Raw genomic sequence first — 18,080 nt, 5'->3', positions numbered from 1 at the left:
TCAAACCCATATTTCACCCCCTTGAGGGGTTGGATTTTCAAAAATTCTTTGTTAGTGGATGTCTACGTCATAACAGCTATCAGCATGACAAATTTCAGCCCGATCCGTCCAGTAGTTTGAGCTGTGTGTTGATAGATCAGTCAGGCATTCAGTCAGCTTTTCCTTTTTAGGGTTCCGTAGTAAACAAGGAACCCTTATAGTTTCGCCATGTCCGTCCGTCTGTCCGTTCGTCCGTCCTCGGTTAATCTCAGAGACTATTAGTGCTAGAAATCTGTAATTTGGCATGGGTATAAATATTAATCACGCCGACAAAGTGGTGAAATAAAATATTGATAAACATTATTTTTTTGGGTAGCTTCCCTACATGTAAAGTGGGGATGAATTTTTTTTTCTCGTCTACCACATAGTGTGGAGTGTCCTTAGACTATAAAATCTGTAAAAATTGTTTTATAGACGGATCTCAATAGTGTGCAAAGTGCGGAGTGTGAACGTCTGTCTCAAGCTCTAGGGGGAGGTGAAAGTGCATTGCGAGTATGTGCCGCTTTATTGGGCGCCGGGCCGCAAGCTTCGCCCATGCATCCTCACCATTTACCAGGTTAGACACTCTTAGCTGTAATTAATGTCTTGCCAGGATTACAAAATATATACTATAGTACGCGACAGGTCAGCGTATGAGGCAGGGAGACGCCCCGCACACTCGCACGTCACCCACGCTATCCAGCACCGGGTTAGCGCGAGGGCTGTGCGGGTGTGCTGTCGCGTACACATTGAGAAATAACCAAATTCCCGACCAAATTTTCCTTTACTTGTCCCATTTTCAGTAGCTCGCTTTCTAGGGATAAATCTATTCAATTCAATTCAATTCAAATTTCTTTATTGCGAATATGGAGATATTACAAAAACAAAAAGGTACAGCCAACCAACCTATTGAAACCTAAAGTGATTTTTTTGCATTGGTAAAATATTTATAAAAAGTTGATTTTACCAGAATTGTGAGTTCGCTTTGCACCCTCGCGTCTTACGGTCGGAATTCATATACTTAATAAATTATTAATTAATCTATATGCTTATAAATGTCTATACGTTATTTCAGCGATAAGGTTATTTGTCAAAAATTGTATAGTGGTGTTTTCCAAAAAAAACTGACTTTTATTTTTAGCTGAAATCGACGTTTATGGACTTCGACGGCAACAGATGGAGTTGCTCACACTTTGTGCTGTGAGAGGATTGCTGACAACTCGCACTCGACTAAGAAACGTCTTGATGCAACCACCGGATAATGGCGGTAAAATTTTATATATTCTCTTTGATAGATTTCTGAAAATCACTTAGAAAGTGTGGACTTATGTTATAGAAAAATCTACATGCAAAATCTTAGTTTATATAGTAATATTATAGAAATGACGTTAAGAAAATATATGAGAGACAACTAACGCTGTGTCTGACTTCAGAGAGTGTGCTAAGGAACTGTTTGATCTACTTCCCCTCTTGTACTATCGGAGCGCGAGGCATCGTTAAGGTCTGCAGCCCTGCATAGTAGAATCATACCACCAGAGTTTGAAAGGCTCTTCCGGCTTCCATTTTCCGCGCCAATTTCTATATTAAAACCTTCAATAAAACAGTGAATATTGATCGTCAGGCGTGCTCCATCTTAGGCTACATCATCACCTACTATTTGGTGTGATTACAGTCAAGCGCATGCCTATTTAGTTAAAATCTCATATGGCATAATATTATTCTAAATTGAACGCTTGAAAAGAGCAACCGTTGAGTTTCTTGCTAGTTTTTCTCGGTAGGAATGACATTCCGAACCAGTGGTAAACTTTGACGATTCCAAAAGCACTTGGAAAAGTTTACTAGAATAAAAATATATTCCATTCCACTCTATTCTAAAAAAAAGATTGTTGAATAGAAAGAAAGAAAGAAATAATTAAACCCTTATTGAATGCAGGTAACACGCTAGACAGAGGTGCGATGCTAGGAACAGAAGGCACTTTGCTGAGGCGTCTACTTGCCCTAGCCACTCGCCCGAGTCCACTGGCTTCCTCCCACTCGCCTAAAGACCTTGCAGCCGCTGCTCTTACTATAGTCCAGCAGTTAGCGGCACATGTTTCTGGTGAGCGTTAAACAAATAATATCTATTGGTCTCACCACAAAAACCGGCCAATGAGGGTTCCGTACTACAGTCGTATTTTTTCGACATTTTGCAGGATAATTCAAAAACTATGCTACATAAAAATAAATAAAAATCTGTTTTAGAATGCACTGGTGAAGACCTTTCATATGATACCCCACTTGATATAGTTATCTTACTTAGAAAATTGAAAATACTAATTATTAGTTCATGACCACAATAAATTTATTTTTTGTGTGATGTAAGCCTAAATTCACGGTTTTCAGATTTTTCCCCAAATGTCAGCTATAAGATCTACCTACCTGCCAAATTTCATGATTCTAGGTCAACGGGAAGTACCCTGTAGGTTTCTTGACAGACAGACAGACAGACAGACAACAAAGTGATCCTATAAGGGTTCCGTTTTTCCTTTTGAGGTGCGGAACCCTAAAAACATAAATATACTTAAACTTATTTTTAACACGTGCATTTGTATGGGCTAAAAGGATTGAACGTTTCTTTAAACCACGCCTAAAATTTTTGTGATAAGCCAGTCTATTTCTCTCAATCTTTTCTTTCTTCAAGCGACCTAAAAATCTTACTCAACAAATTAGGGGGTAGATATTCTATGCCATAATTGTTTGGGAAAACTATTTCTAGGCGGCCCAATACTTCTTTCGTTTCTAACTTTGCAGGTGATGAAAAAGATTTCGAGTCTCCCCCTGAAATACCTATAATAGACAAAAGTAATGTAATGCAAGTTTCGATGGGTCCATCAACTAGTACAGCGTCACTATGTAAGTAATAGATTTTTAATCCTAGATAAATAAATAAATAAATCCATACTTTAAAAACTTTATTTACGCTTTGATAACAATTTTAGCACGAAAAGATCTAAATACATGGGCCAATTCAGCGCAAGTGCAGCAAGTCATTGAAATGGGGTTTTCAAGACACGCTGTATATGCGGCTATACAGACATTGGGTATGGTAATTTTTTTATACATAATATTTATATCTTCTTCCTATATATCCTATCTTATATTTATCTATCTACCTTTAAACTTCACTGGCAGACCTCTAGCTCTTGTAGGAGCTTCATACGCCGCGGTATTGCGTGGGTGGGTCCAGCGACTCCCTGCAATTCTTTTGATGTCGTCCGTCCACCTGTTGGGAGGTGCCAACGCTTTTCTACACCTTAAACCAAAATTGCGAGTTTCTTGCTGGCTCTTTCTTCTCTGTAGATGCTGGATCTATTTTCCGAACCGGTATTAGAGTCTTGAAATCCTATAAGCCACAACTTGGCATAATGAAACGAAATAATATTTTACATTTGTAATTTAAGTTTTGACGCACTTTTTTCATTAAAAAAAATATGTTTTACAGGTGGCACAAGCTTACCCTCAGTGGAGGCTTTAGTGGCATATCTCCTTGAGTTACCGCAACAAGGCATGGACGATACCGTGTTCGAAATAAAACCGACGACGTCAAAGCAGGAGAAGAAACAAACGCCGTACCGCTGGCGCAGTTGCTTCGCGTCCGAGGACGAGTACGCACAGTACTTGTCCGATATCATTACTCCTGGTATGACTGTTAGATGCTGCAAGGCTTATGAAAGTGTAAGTAACTTTTTGACCATTTACCGAACGACGGTTCAGACTTTTTAGAGAGGGAAATTGTGCAATTACAGTTCCGATTTCTAAGCCTCCGCTGTCCGTCCATCTGTCTGTCAGTAAGCTGCATCTCATGAATCGTAATAAGTAGAAAGTCGAAATTTTCACAGTGTGCGTATTGCTATTGCCGCTATGACAAGAAATAATAAAAAACTAAGATGGCGAATTTCGAAATAGCTGCCACGCAATGAAAAAAAAATACAACACTCGCACTTACCGGTTTTGTAATAATTTATGACTGCATGGAAGTACTACTTTTTGTAAAATTCAGCTTATTTGTTAATGAAATGATACTTTCAGATTGCACTTGGTGATGTCGGACAAGTTCAAAAAGTTGAACGCGATATTAAGCAGAATGTTTTTCTACACGTAAGTATTATATTTACGAATATATTCAATAATTCAAGCTTTATTTACGAAGATACCAGATATAATATTAGCTAATCGACTCTTACTCATATGGACAATAATGCGAGCCCAAAACATTGCGTTGCTTTTTAACGCCGCGTTCTTTCGCTTATTTCACTTTTTGCCCTTTAGGTAATGTACCATGTACTTCAAGCTTAGTTTCTAATATAGCTTCAAATTACGCAAAATTTCCCAATACAATTTTAGCTACATTGATCTTTTTTTATACTGACTGTGTTTTGTTTCAAGGTGGAATGGCGAGGTTTAGGTAGAGTATCGGGCGTACGTGCGTTACACGCAGAAGTGGTATCAGGAGCGCCGCCATTCGCATCGGGCGACCGCGTGCGCGTGCGCGCCGCCGTCACGCAGCCACGCTACAAGTGGGGCTGCATAGACCATACCAGCGTTGGAACTGTTACGTGTACGATTTTATACATAATTCTATTTAGAAAAGACCGGGTTTCTAAAGATTCACAGATTTTTCGTTTAAGGAAGTCTGCCACATAAATAACTGTTATGTATGAAAGGTTTTTTTTCAACTAATTAATCTTCTGACAAGTCAATGCACTGTATAGTATAGTCCATCCATATAGTACTAATACATTACTAAATTCTGAATATCTTTACTACAAAAAAACATGACTTACCTGCCGAAATTAATTTAAACATTTGTTGTGTCGATAATTTAAAAAATGCCTGTACAGTGGCCATTACCTTATCTTCTTTGGCCCCTAACCTTCTGTGAGACATGTAATAAGGTAGAAGTCTCCGGGCTAGATCTGGAGAAAAGGCAGGTATACGAGCAGTTAGAAGTTTGCTTTCCTTTTGCTTGGCTTTTGTTTGGCCTTTTCTTGATGAAACACTACTTTACTTTACTCATGGTTTGGGCAGCTTGTTTTCTTCTGTCAGTTTCAACTGATCGTTGCCACTGTAGGAGAAAATTGACATATTTTCTGTAATATTTGTATTATCTTTCACCGCGATTAATAGTCTCATCTGGTAACAGAAGGGCTGGCTCATTTTTTTGCGCAACGGATCAGCCTGGCTGTCCAGCGCGGAAATACGGCCAGTATTCTTGGCACCATTCCACGCGGACATGATATGATTTGTATAGTAATTAGATAAGGCTAGCTTTAAGCGTTATTGTGATACCTAATTAATAATTCTTTTGCAGCGATATCAAGTAATGGGCGAGACTTGACGGTCGATTTTCCACAACAACCGGGCTGGACCGGACAAGTCAGCGAAATGGAACTAGTCACTGATCAATGTAAGTTAAAACAGTTTTTCCGACATTTTCATGAATTTGTTCTTCGTAGTTTTACTTTTCATCTTTGCAAAAACTATACGAAGCCACAAATATCATCTAATTTTAAACGTTTCGTTACAAGCGACTTCAGAAAGAAGAATTTGTATATTGTACTAAGTGGGTCAGATCAAATCTAAATTACAAGTTTTATTTTTAACATTGTTTTTATTATATCTGATATAGGTGTCTTCTTCTATTGGAATGCAGCTATGCAATTTTTTGCAATTGCATAAACATTTATTTATGTATTTAAATTTAAAACAAAATTAAAAGCAAAAAAAAAATACTGTTATTATAATGTAATTACAACATATTATTAACAACAACTTATATATTCACAATTTATAATTTTTTTAAAAGGCTTTAAAAAAGACTTGTTTTTTGCTTCTCCTGTAAAATGATAACTGCAATCACACTGTTTATCGCTAAGGCAGCCGTCAATTGTGGTAATTTTTATATTGGTGGTATAAGATAAACAATCTACCTGACATTTACTCCAAATATTATTAACATCTCACAACCAAGCGTAGAGCCTAGGGCACAAACCAAGGGGCTAGGGCCCAAAACTGATATAGGACCAAAAGAAGAATTAGGTAGGCTTTACTCGATCATTAGGTACTACTGATTATTTGTATTCGATTAGCGGAATGGGGTGAAAGTGCGGGTGGTAGCGCGGTCGGATGGCGCGGCGCCGTACGAGCCGTGCGCGTGTCCTCATGTCGGCCCGGCGCCGGAGCGCGTCGGTTGCTTGATTCGCAACCTCACACTTATTGGCAGAGCTCGAGTGGAACTGGACAGGTATGTTTACTTTACTTATAGCACAAATTCTGGGTTCGCACTTTATTTTAGCTCACATATAACTTAATATGAAATGGGGAGATTAAACATCAGAATACCGTTTCTTGTTAGTCTCCCGGCGATTGTCTAAAATCTGCATCAATCATTATTACAATCTCAATTGTTCTGATTGGCTGAATTTGTGCGATTCTTGTTGCAACCATGAGCAACAATGCATTGTGGCCAATAGTGAGCGAGCATTAACCAATCAGAGATGATTGCGATCGTGACATTGTAGCTGTCAAACAACCGCGGTAGGGCCACAGGATTGATATTCATTGAATCTTTGAGGCATGTCTATCTAATCTATGTATAATGCATAAAATTTCTAATTATATCTAAGAACTAAGAATGTAGGGTAAGATCTATAGAGCGCACTCTGACTTAGCTTAGTTTGAAATCTATAGAGCGCACTTTGACTTTATTCAGACTTAAGATTGAGTTAAAACGAGACAGATTTATGTGAGAGATATAGCTCTGTCTCGTTTTAACCCTGTATTAAGTCTTAGGGTGAGATCTATAGAGCGCACTCTGACTTAGCTTAGACAGTTAAAACGTTTTAACTCAATCTTAAGTCTGAGCAAAGTTAAAGTGCGCTATAGATTTCACACTAAGCTAAGTCAGAGTGCGCGCTATAGATCTCACCCTACGTTCTTAGTTCTTAGAAATAATTAGAAATTTTATGCATTATACATTTTGTCCCAAAAATTCAAAGGGGCTCCCAAAGAATTTTAAAGTCCAAATCCAAGCGAATGAAGTGAATTTGATGTAGTGTCTAATAAGATCTAATAAATTGGCCTTACATTAACGAAAATACATCACTACCAGCATTGGATCCGCGTAGAGATGCGTTGCGGAGTACGCATTCGACGTCTCGGTCTGGGCGTGGCGGGCGGGGCGCACGGGCCGGCCGCATTATCCGTGAGGGCCGGCAGTAGCTTCGAGGACTCTGCGCTCGCGCCGCTGGCCGCGGTGCCGTGCACGCCCGCGCCGCCCTCGAGGGACCGCCCGCCCACACATTTGGCGCAGATACAGCTGCTTTCGGATTGTAAACAGGTGAATACATTTTAGCGTTTTTATACTATCGTAAGTTTGTACTTACAATAGATTAAAAACGCTAAAATGACCGACTAGTTTTGAACCCATCCGGGGTCCTTTTTTAAGAGCCGCTGCGCGATTGAGAGGCCCTTTGAAAAAGGACCCCGGACAGCCGACAGGTATGCTTATAGTAATAACTGTTTGTAAATGATTATAAAATGAGTGATGACTTTTTTACAGTATTATCCTTGTATAGAAATTGCAATTAAACAAAATAGAAACGTAAACGCCGACTGTCGAGTTCATGGTCTGTACATTACGGGATTTAGACCGAATCCATTATACACGGAAATTCTGGGAGTAAGTACCTCAAGCATATTTTTACAACAAATGTTTTTACGCCATGGTGAAATAATTAATATTAATTTCAAATTATTGTCATTTTAGAGTATGAATTTTGTGGCCGAAGATTGGATGGAAAAAGATAATCCAACGAGCACACTTTCTGTTGATAATAATCCTCCAACTTTACCACATGACTGTCCTAAGGTATCTTTATAAAATGTTATCTATATTTTTAGGGTTCCGTAGCCGAATGGCAAAAAACGGAACCCTTATAGATTCGTCATGTCTGTCTATATCGAAACTATAAGAGCTATACTGTTGAAGTTTGGTAAGTAGATGTAAAAATGATATTGAGGTTTCTAAAATGATTTTTTTCTGAACTGAATAGTTTGCGCGAGAGACACTTCCAAAGTGGTAAAATGTGTGTGTGTGTGTGTGTGTGTGTGTGTGTGTGTGTGTCCCCTCGTCACTTCTAAAATAAGAAAATGATAAAACTAAAAAAATATATGATATACATTACCATGCAAACTTCCACCGAAAACAGGTTTGAACGAGATCTAGTAAGTAGTTTTTGATTTATCGTGCAAAATGTCGATAAAATACGATTGTACTACGGAACCCTCAGTGCGCTAGTCTGATTCGCACTTGCCCGGTTTTTAGTCTTACTTTCACGCATCGCAACACACAACGTGACGTGTGAACTTCTCAAAATGTTTTTTTTTTTTTTCGCAGGTGTATGTATGGGGCTTAAATGACAAAGATCAGTTGGCCGGCGTTAAAGGTTCTAAAGTGAAAGTCCCCGTATTCTCTCCAGTTATAAGCGCCCTACGTCCCGTCCACATAGCGGGCGGTTCCAAAACATTGTTTGTTGTGTCACATGATGGAAAGGTAATGTATACTCCGACCATATTAATATACAAAAAAAATATTCGATTATTTATCTATATATATAAAAGGAAAAGGAAACTGACTGACTGACTGATCTATCAACGCACAGCTCAAACTACTGGACGGATCGGGCTGAAATTTGGCATGTAGATAGCTATTATAACGTAGGCATCCACTAAGAAAGGATTTTTGAAAATTCAACCACTAAGGGGGTGAAATAGGGGTTTTGGAATTTGTGTAGTCCACGCGGACGAAATCGCGAGCATAAGCTAGTCTACATAATATATAAAAAGAAAAGCTGATTGATTGACTGATCTATCAACGCTCCAACCACTGGACGGATCGGGCTGAAATTTACCCAATCAATAATTAATCTTAGCTTATAATTTATTAGCTTGTTTTTTGGTAAGCCAATAAGTGTTTGCGGTTTATTGTAGTTTGACTTTTTGTAATGATATATTTTGACTTATTTTCAAAATGTCAAAGAATACTTAAGAATAGTTTTACTTCAATCGAGTGTAAAGGTTACACGCACTAATATATTTTTTAATGATTTAGTTATACGCTTGCGGTGAAGGCACGAATGGTAGACTAGGTCTGGGGCACAGTAACAACGTGTCGACGCCGCGTGCCAACCCGTACCTTTCGCACGTACTGGTACGTCGGGTCGCCGTGCACTCTGGCGGAAAACACGCGTTGGCACTCACTGCTGATGGAAAGGTATAGTAAAGTATATCTGAAGCCTTTTACTTCGCCTTTTTTCCAAAAACCGGCCAAGTGCGAGTTCATATCAAACAACATGAATAAATCCGGGAATTGTATATGTACCTACATTTCCTAGGAAATGTATGAAAAAGTCCTGTGACAAATTATTTAACACGTTTCCTAAATTGACCCGGAATTGTACGCATTTCCTGGATTTCATACATTTCCACCTAGTAACATATTAACTTTTTGAACGATATAACGTCCATTGCAGTAGAACTTAGAAGTACAATGTGGCTAATTCCGTTGTACACAATCTCTAAACTAAACTAAAATGGCACGTCTACATCTATTGCTATCCCTTTCATAATGTTGCTTGCGGAAAGGGATAGCACTAGATTTAGACCTGTTAATTTAGTTTAGTTTAGAGATTGTGTACAAGAGAATTGACCCCAGTGTTTCGGATATTTTCTATTTTTTGGCTATAAAATTATATTCAAATACTTTTTTCTGAATAGGTGTATTCTTGGGGCGAAGGCGAAGATGGGAAGTTGGGTCAAGGCAACCGCATCACTTTGGAAGCCCCGCGTATTATTGAATCGCTCTCTGGTGAAAGGGTCGTAGGAATCGCTTGTGGGTCCGCCCACAGCGCGTGCGTCACTGCCAGAGGACATCTGTACACTTGGGGACTGGGGGAGTATGGGCGGTTGGGCCATGGCGATGACGTCACACAACTTCTGCCCAAAATGGTAAGTACTTTATTATAATAAGGCATTGCTACCTGCCAAACATGACTCTTCGTCAACGGGAAGTACCCTACAGGTTTTCATTCCCCCGAATTGGTAGACACAAATGTTCATGGGTGGCGGTAATCACTTAACATCAGGTGACCCATCTGCTCGTTTGCTCGCCATTTTTATTTTAAAAAAACACACGACAGACAGACAGATAACGAAGTGATCCCTATAAGTAAGAATCGCTTGTGGGTCCACTCACAGTGTGAGCGTCACTGTGCGAAGACATATGTATACTTGGGGAGTGGGGGAGTATGGGCGATTGGGGTATGGCGATGACTTCACACAACTTCTGCCCAAAATGGTAAGTACTTTTTGAAGTAAAATATAAGTTTCCTAACCGTAGGTGGTCTAGAAGAGATCACACTTAAATGTACCTTATCCAGGTGGATTAGTATTTGTATCTTAGTTTGCCGCATATTATCAGTTTTTTTTTTTTTTTAAAGAATATCAGCCATGTTAAATGACTAATATTACCCTTTCCTCTCCAACTAAGCGTCAGGCTTGTGCTAGGAGAAGGTACGACAATAGTGCAACGGGCGGGGTTTGAACCGTCGTCGACCTTTCGGTTTTCAGTCCACTCCTTTGCCGGTTGAACTATTGAGGCTCTTTTGAGTCAGAAAAAGATCTGACGTGTGTTTGAAGGCTCATGCATTTTGTACTAGACATTGCAGACTATCAATTTCGCCTGATCGGAAGTAAACTTCTGATGCTCGCAGAGGGAATGCGACAGAAAGTTTTGAGATTAGCGATTTCTGATAATATGCGGTTTACCCTTAAAAAAATGTTGTGCAAAAAATATATGACGATTAGTCATACAATTTTTTTGCAAAATGTTTTCATATCCATTTTTGTTGCAGTGGTTCCTTAAATATTTTTTTTTCTCTCTAATAGAAGTTATAGATTTTGCTTCACCGAGCGCTGTTAAAATAACCTGGATATCTAATGTGTTATATTGTTTTAGGTGGAAGCTCTGGCTGGTTTTAGGGTCATACAAGTAGCCTGCGGGTCGCGGGACGCTCAAACGTTGGCTCTCACAGCATGTGGAAAGGTTTTCTCTTGGGGGGATGGTGACTTTGGAAAACTAGGTATAGGTAGTTTCATTCATGTTTCCGCACGATGCTATGTAGTACGTATGTTGGTTGGTACTGACACAGCTATATTATAAAGTGATAGTTAAATTTCATATCGATTAATTCCTTTCGTGTTTTTAGGTCGGGGAGGGTCGGATGGTTGCGCGGCTCCGATGAACGTGGAAAGACTCAATACTCTTGGTGTTATTCAAGTTGAATGTGGTGCCCAGTTCAGTTTGGCGCTAACTAGGGATGGTGAGGTAGGTTCGATTGTTTTAAGCCGCACCCACTATAATGAGCTTTGTGTATCGTATTTGTCGAAAATAATTGAGTTGGAACACAATTTTTGTGTGGACATCTCTGGAAAATGATAGCACCAAAATGCTAAAACGCGGCAAATTCTTATTGTTGTGAACACAAATCTGGATGGTATATGAAGCTATTTTATTTAATTGAGACCTTGTTGTTGGGAGTTCTAGGTCTTCAAAAGCGGTATATTTTACCTCAGGGCTCAGTGTGTCTATAAATTTGCATGACGAGCGTGCCTACTTGAAAATATAAACGATACATACTCACTAGTTCAATCAATTTGAAGCATCAACTGTCATTCATATTGAATTGACAAAAGGCTTTTTAAAATTGTAATCCGATAAGTACAGGATCTTATTAAAAATCAAGTGAAAAATTGAATCTCAGGTGTGGACGTGGGGTAAAGGCGACTACTTCCGCCTGGGCCACGGTTGCGACGCGCACGTTCGTCGCCCCACTATCGTGGAAGCGTTGCGAGGTCGACGCGTCATACACGTCGCTGTTGGCGCTTTACACTGCTTGGCTGTTACTAGTGAAAACCAGGTAAGTGGCGTTTCTATATTTTTAAAAAAACAATCCGCCGTTTTGAATCTTATTTCGTATAGTTATCATTTTATCATGCAGGATGAATTGTGCAAAGCAAAAATATGAAACCGAAATAGGCTACTTGACTCATATCTAATTTCGTCCAATAAATGATTATTTATTATAGTATTTGGCTTAAGACAACGAAATATATCAATAACAATTATTATTAAAAACGCAGGATGGATATATAAATCCAATTTAAAAAAATACAATTTTTATTTTTATTTGAAACGCAGAAAACGCTGTCAGCCATGATGTGACGTCATTAAATATGTAAACAAAGAAATGTCATCCCTATGTCACGCGTGGACTAACGTAGTATCCATATATATAAAATTTAAAGTCCGTAAAAGTTTGTCAGGACTTTAAATTATCTACTTTTTTACATTCTCGGATGATACAATAACGATAATTACTATATTTTTCATGTAAACTAGTATAGAAGTCACGTTTATTAAACTTTGGGAGGTTGTGCTGTTGTTTACAAATGCATGACGTCAGAGCACAGATAATCTATCGGCCAAACATGGCCGACAGTGTTTTCACCTGTCTAAGAAAAATATATTTTTAAATTAAAGTTTTACGGTTTTTAGGGCGCAAAAAAATATAGTGTTAATTTTTTTGATCTAATAGGACAAATATTAACCATTTAAGACCTACTTAAAAAAAGGGTCAACTAGCCTATTCCCAAAAAGATTTGTCATACAAAAATATAAACAACTAATTTATGAGTACTTTGACACGTTGCAGAACTTACGCGTCGCATTGTTTCGTCTACGTCACTGTATAGTCCGTAAAAATGACTCCTCACGCGCGATTTTAACTATGGGTCAACTATCATGTTAAAAATAAGGGCTAAATTGTACTTTTGAAATGAAATTTGACACAAAAAGTTAAAATGGCCCGTTAGGAGTTAAAATTTACGCGTTATACATATTTTCCCCCTTTTTTATTATTTCCAACTGCAGAGTGAGCGAAAACAGTTTTACTTTCGTTGGGTGCCTAATGATACTTCACTGGTCTTTTCTGTTGGTCATTTGGATCATTGATTTACATTATAAAGGTCTGGGCGTGGGGAGACAACGATCACGGTCAACAAGGCAACGGTACCACTTGCGTCAACCGTAGACCAGCGGTGGTCGCGGGGGTAGAAGGGGTGCAGAGAGCCGCCGCCGGGTCTTCACACTCTGCAGCCTGGGCGCTAAGACCGGCTGCTCTCCAACCAGACATACAGACGCCACATGTAGCTCCGTTGCCTTTCCCGACTTTGAAGGATCCGTTGGGAGCGCATAGTCTTGGTAAAGTTGTTTTTATAATATTTATTACTGACTAGATGCCCGCGACTTCGTCCGCGTTGATTTAGGATTTAAAAATCTCGTGGGAACTCTTTGATTTTGCGGGATAAAACGTAGCCTATGTCCTTCCCTGGGATGCAAGCTATCGCTGTACTAAGTTTCATCAAAATCGATTGAACGGATAGGCCGTGAAAGGCTAGTAGACAGACAGACAGACGGACAGACAGACACACTTTCGCATTTATAATATTATTATGGATATTATGGATTTATGTTCCATAAAAATTCAAATTCACAAAAATATTGACTCCCATGAATAGCGCACCAATCTTCATGAAATACATCACGATCGTCATAAAGTATATCATCTCTTTTCTTCTCCTCTTAATCTTAAAATGATTGATGAAGTGTACTCGACCAGAAAGAGATTAGGTGCAGGACCAACGGCTTTAAGTCCGAGACGCCAGGGTGTACCACCAACTTCCCACTGACAGAAAATCTCTTGACAAAAAACTCTCGGTAACTTTTTTGGGGCCCGACTGGGTACACTCATCCAAGACCTCCTGATTCGCAGTCGAAAAAGCTAGGCACTAGATCAACAAAGCGGTCAGGTAAATCTTAACTCAAAACGTGTTTTGCAGGTCTCTACTCAGATGAGATCTCAGTAGAAGAGCCACAAGGCCCGCGCCCCTCCCTGGCGGCCGCAGCACTCTCCCTCGAGCCGCCAGTAGCTGTGCAACACGCGTTATCACTGATACTCCTCGCTTTACACATTACTCAGGTTCGTTCACACATTTGTTCCCAGCTAGAAGAGTCTTCTCTTGATTTATGGTTTTTCTCAGTGTCCAATCAACACACATAGGCCTCTGGATGATGGACAATCGTGAAAAGACCTTCAACCCTTCGGAAGAGTCGATTGCGTGAAGCTGCACAAGTACAAGCATGTCTGTGAGCATTTAAAATCGGTTTTTTTTAAATAACCTTTACTTTCAGGAGTTTTTTCAAGACCTGTTTGGATCACTAAGCTAATAGTGACTGGCATAAATACTTTCAGTCTGGTTTCTTTAAGAAATACTCCGCTCTGTAAGAATTAAAAACACTGTAGAAGTTTTGAATCTAGAAGTTTAAAATTCCTACTGTCGTAAATTGTTTGCAGGCTCGCAGTCTTCTGGTAGAAGCGTTACGAGCCCACGAAGCGTGTTCGACGGCCGCTCCTGTGGTGGTGGGGATGGACTCTGAGGACGACGACGCGGAGGCCGACGCGCGCACGGGCGGGGGCGAGGCACCCGCTGATAGAGCTACTTTACCGGTAAACCACAACTTGCTCTACCATAAACTTTTTTTTCTCTTGGTAAGACGACTCATAGATGTCAACGATCTATTGACATGCCCAACGGGCTAAAACTCCTGCCTTCTCTGGCCGCTCTTCCCGGTACTGCGGTGTGCTAGAGATGAGAAAGAAGATATCTCTTTGCTTAACCTTTGTTTACTGTTATCTGACCGGTTCTTCCTTAACTCTTTTAATAATAAACCACAATCTCTTGGCATAACTTAACTAAACTCTTAACTCAGCCAGACATTATCAGAAGTCTGTCTGAAAAATTCTGGCACATACCGGAAGGTTTTCTGCTCATACATTTTGTACTTATGCAGACTATCAAAGTTTTGCTGGATCGGATGTACATATGTAGGTGACAAGAAGTTTTCTGACAGACAAAGTGGCTGACTTTAAGATAGGGTGTTTGATTTAAAGCATATGATGTGAGAGTCCAACTTTTATTTTCCAACTTTTTTTTTACTTTAATCAACGTTACTTAACTTTATCATCCAATTACTTTTTAGTTAGGCGAAAAGATCTTTAAAAGCAATTTCAAAGATAATAATGCAGGTTGCACTCAAAGAATTATTTTAATGGTCTACCGCGCATATTATATAACTAGCTAATCCTCGCGATTTCGTCCGCGTGGACTACACAAATTTTAAACCCCTATTTCACCCCCTTAGGGATTGAATTTTCAAAACTTCTTTCTTAGCGGATGCCTTCGTCATAATAGCTATCTGCATGACAAATTTCAGCCTGATCCGTCCAGTAGTTTGAGCTGTGCGTTGGTAGATCAGTCAGTCAGTCACTTTTTCATTTTATATATATTTAGATAGATTAGATTAGATGAGCGAACCATTCACCATAAAACTTCTAAAAATATCGGGAGAACATAATATGAAGTATGAAGAATCGTGTAGGTCTATAGCTCCTATCGAAATCATACATAGATCTATGTATTTAGATTTTTGTCATTGATATCCCATACGAACCAATTGTCTTACAAACAGAGCGGTGCAAGCAGTCCTCTAAGTGGTTCGATATCATCTCGCCACTCTGCAGTGATGTCATCGAGCGCCGTGTCGGTGGCGGCCGCCACCATGACGGTGCAGCAGGCCGAGGCTCCCAAGGTGAAGGTGGCTTGCAAATTGTGTGAACTATTCATGAGCACCTTTGTCTGGTTAGCATTTGCACTATAACTCAGACTAAGAATTAAGGAGACTTGGCATCAAAATAATAATACCTTGTTAGAGCAAGCTAGGTGTACAGAAAAGCTCTGAAGAGTGATAAAGACAAAAACACATTGTTTTTGTCTTTGTCATAGCTTAGCTTTTTTGTTGGGCACAGTTGTAATCTGTGCTCAAGGAACCTCTGTGACAGTAATTTATTGCGAATATTACGAGTTTTTATTTAGTTTTCTGTTTTAAATTTAGTATTGAAGGTGTGTAGAAGCCATTTATGGTGCATTGCTGTGTGATCGGCTGTAAAAGTTGTAGCGAATGCAAATTATGAAACACCTTTCATACGTAAGTATGATTTCTTTTGTTGTTTTGTCCCTTCCGGGTATACGCGTCTGACAAATCTCCTTGATTCTTAGTCTGAGGCACTATAACCACTGCTTTCCTTAGGCCGCGATTACACCTGTAAGTTTCTATCTCATAAGCAGCTTACGTAATTAATTGACAACAAATTTACTAAGGTAAATGATACATTTAACAGTGTTTACATTAGTAATTTTTTGTAAGTTAATCATGTAAGCTACTTACGTGAGTAGAACTTACAGGTGCAATTGCAGTCTAATGCTTTAACCATGTTTTTTTCCACGACTTTTCCGCCTGTATTTAGATTTTGTAGAGCTCCTGTTGCGACTACTCTAATTCTATTCTGAGTAGGGGTCTACGGTATAGAGAACCTACATGTAAAATCTCAAGTTTATAGACTGCTACAGTGCTGCTTTTTACAGAGCTATGTACGTTTTAAACAATCAAATATCACTTGCTTTAACAGTGAAGGAAACCCTCATGAGGAAATCTCCATGCCTCAGAGTTCTCCATATTGTTCTCAAAGGTGTGTGAAGTCGGCCAATCTCTATTTGGCCAGTGTAGTAGACCATGGCTAGGCACATGGGTATAAAACTTAAATAAAAGTATTTCGATTTCAGCTAACTCTAGATGATTTTACATCTCAACTGGGCGAATCAGACGCGCGAGCATTAGTGGATCTGCTGAAACTAGCCGCCGCGGGGCGCGTGCCAGACGCGACAAATGCCGTCAAAGTCATTACTGATGTACTTATGGGTGAGTTCATTTGCTTAAATTTCTTTCAATGTTTTAGGTTTTTGGTACAAAAAACATTTGATAGGTCTAAAACTGCGCTATCTTTAACACAATGTTCCCTACGGTAAAATATAGCATTACTTGGAGATAGATTGTGTGCAACCGAATTAGAACCAACTTGCTACTTTATGTAACGTAACGGCTTGTGAGGTACGGTGCTGGTTGCAGGAAGGTGATTGCTAGCAGTATGGTCCTGGAGTTGGTTGTCGTGCTATGGTTTTGGCATACCTCTAACGCTGTTTGGATAGTGCCCCAGTGGTCGGCCTCCTGCGGCGGATATCCGCTGGCGGAGTAACGTGGTGTAGTCGGCCCCTTGTGTTCCGTCGTCTGCGGTGGGGTGGAACTTCGTGAGGTTTTTAGTCGGTAGGAGTCCCACAACCAATGTGCTCCCCCGTGGCCGGTGGTATCCATGATGAATCTTTCTCACTAAAAAAAAGGTGGTGATAGTTGACATAAAAATCAAGAAAAACGCGGTGTCACCGCACCAACCCCAAGCCGACTCAGTCAATTGTACTCAGCCTATAAACACTACCCTACGCAGAATCTTCCATAGGCCGCGATTACACCTGTAAGTTTTACTCACGTAAGTCGCTTACGTAATTAATTGACAGCAAATTTACTTAATTTGTCGTAAGTTAATCATGTAAGCTACTTGCGTGAGTAAAACTTACGAGTGTATCCGCTGCCTTATGTTATTCTCCATACTATTTTTGCCTTTGAATACAGCACTGTGCGCAAGCAAGCCCGCAGTAGCGGACATGGTGGTGGAAGTGTGCGTGTGTGAGCTCGAAGAAGCGGCGGCTGGAGGCACGCGCGCGCCGCCGCACCCCGTCACCGTCGACAGCCCGCATCCCTATGCAGATGACACGGATATTTCCGGTATGTTCTGGAAATTTGACGGAGAAGAGACAACCTTGCAGAATTCATAACCTTATTAACCTTATTTTAACCGTCTAAGAGCTCTTTTATGGAGATGCGGCGCGTTGCGAGTCACGTGGTTTGTCGCGTCGCACTGTTAACTCAAACATATGGCCAAGTATGAGAGCAT

General features: G+C 39.9%; 1 protein-coding gene across 7 annotated transcripts in view; it reads left to right on the top strand.

Moving 5' to 3' along the window:
* The window catches only part of HERC2 (E3 ubiquitin-protein ligase HERC2), an 80,653-nt gene that overhangs the window by 31,415 nt on the left and 31,158 nt on the right, over positions 1 to 18,080 (top strand). For 2 of the 7 annotated variants that reach the window (XM_069509856.1, XM_069509854.1), the window contains exons 42-66: positions 454 to 595; positions 1,160 to 1,285; positions 1,952 to 2,116; positions 2,809 to 2,910; positions 2,997 to 3,098; positions 3,500 to 3,732; positions 4,087 to 4,155; positions 4,444 to 4,615; positions 5,369 to 5,464; positions 6,147 to 6,301; positions 7,169 to 7,396; positions 7,619 to 7,738; positions 7,826 to 7,927; positions 8,456 to 8,611; positions 9,170 to 9,331; positions 9,835 to 10,065; positions 11,075 to 11,198; positions 11,325 to 11,443; positions 11,880 to 12,035; positions 13,144 to 13,378; positions 14,017 to 14,156; positions 14,532 to 14,684; positions 15,707 to 15,826; positions 16,858 to 16,993; positions 17,759 to 17,911. In XM_069509856.1, coding sequence (XP_069365957.1) covers positions 454 to 595; positions 1,160 to 1,285; positions 1,952 to 2,116; positions 2,809 to 2,910; positions 2,997 to 3,098; positions 3,500 to 3,732; positions 4,087 to 4,155; positions 4,444 to 4,615; positions 5,369 to 5,464; positions 6,147 to 6,301; positions 7,169 to 7,396; positions 7,619 to 7,738; positions 7,826 to 7,927; positions 8,456 to 8,611; positions 9,170 to 9,331; positions 9,835 to 10,065; positions 11,075 to 11,198; positions 11,325 to 11,443; positions 11,880 to 12,035; positions 13,144 to 13,378; positions 14,017 to 14,156; positions 14,532 to 14,684; positions 15,707 to 15,826; positions 16,858 to 16,993; positions 17,759 to 17,911 — 3,697 coding nt within the window. Of the gene's footprint in view, positions 1 to 453; positions 596 to 1,159; positions 1,286 to 1,951; positions 2,117 to 2,808; positions 2,911 to 2,996; positions 3,099 to 3,499; positions 3,733 to 4,086; positions 4,156 to 4,443; positions 4,616 to 5,368; positions 5,465 to 6,146; positions 6,302 to 7,168; positions 7,397 to 7,618; positions 7,739 to 7,825; positions 7,928 to 8,455; positions 8,612 to 9,169; positions 9,332 to 9,834; positions 10,066 to 11,074; positions 11,205 to 11,324; positions 11,444 to 11,879; positions 12,036 to 13,143; positions 13,379 to 14,016; positions 14,157 to 14,531; positions 14,685 to 15,706; positions 15,833 to 16,857; positions 16,994 to 17,758; positions 17,912 to 18,080 lie in introns of all 7 variants that reach the window. The other 5 variants (XM_069509855.1, XM_069509851.1, XM_069509853.1 and 2 more) reach the window with 3 other exon arrangements.

This window comes from Maniola hyperantus, chromosome 4 (genome assembly GCF_902806685.2).
Source record: "Maniola hyperantus chromosome 4, iAphHyp1.2, whole genome shotgun sequence".
Lineage (NCBI taxonomy): Eukaryota > Metazoa > Arthropoda > Insecta > Lepidoptera > Nymphalidae > Maniola > Maniola hyperantus.
This window is presented reverse-complemented; position numbering and strand designations above follow the sequence as displayed.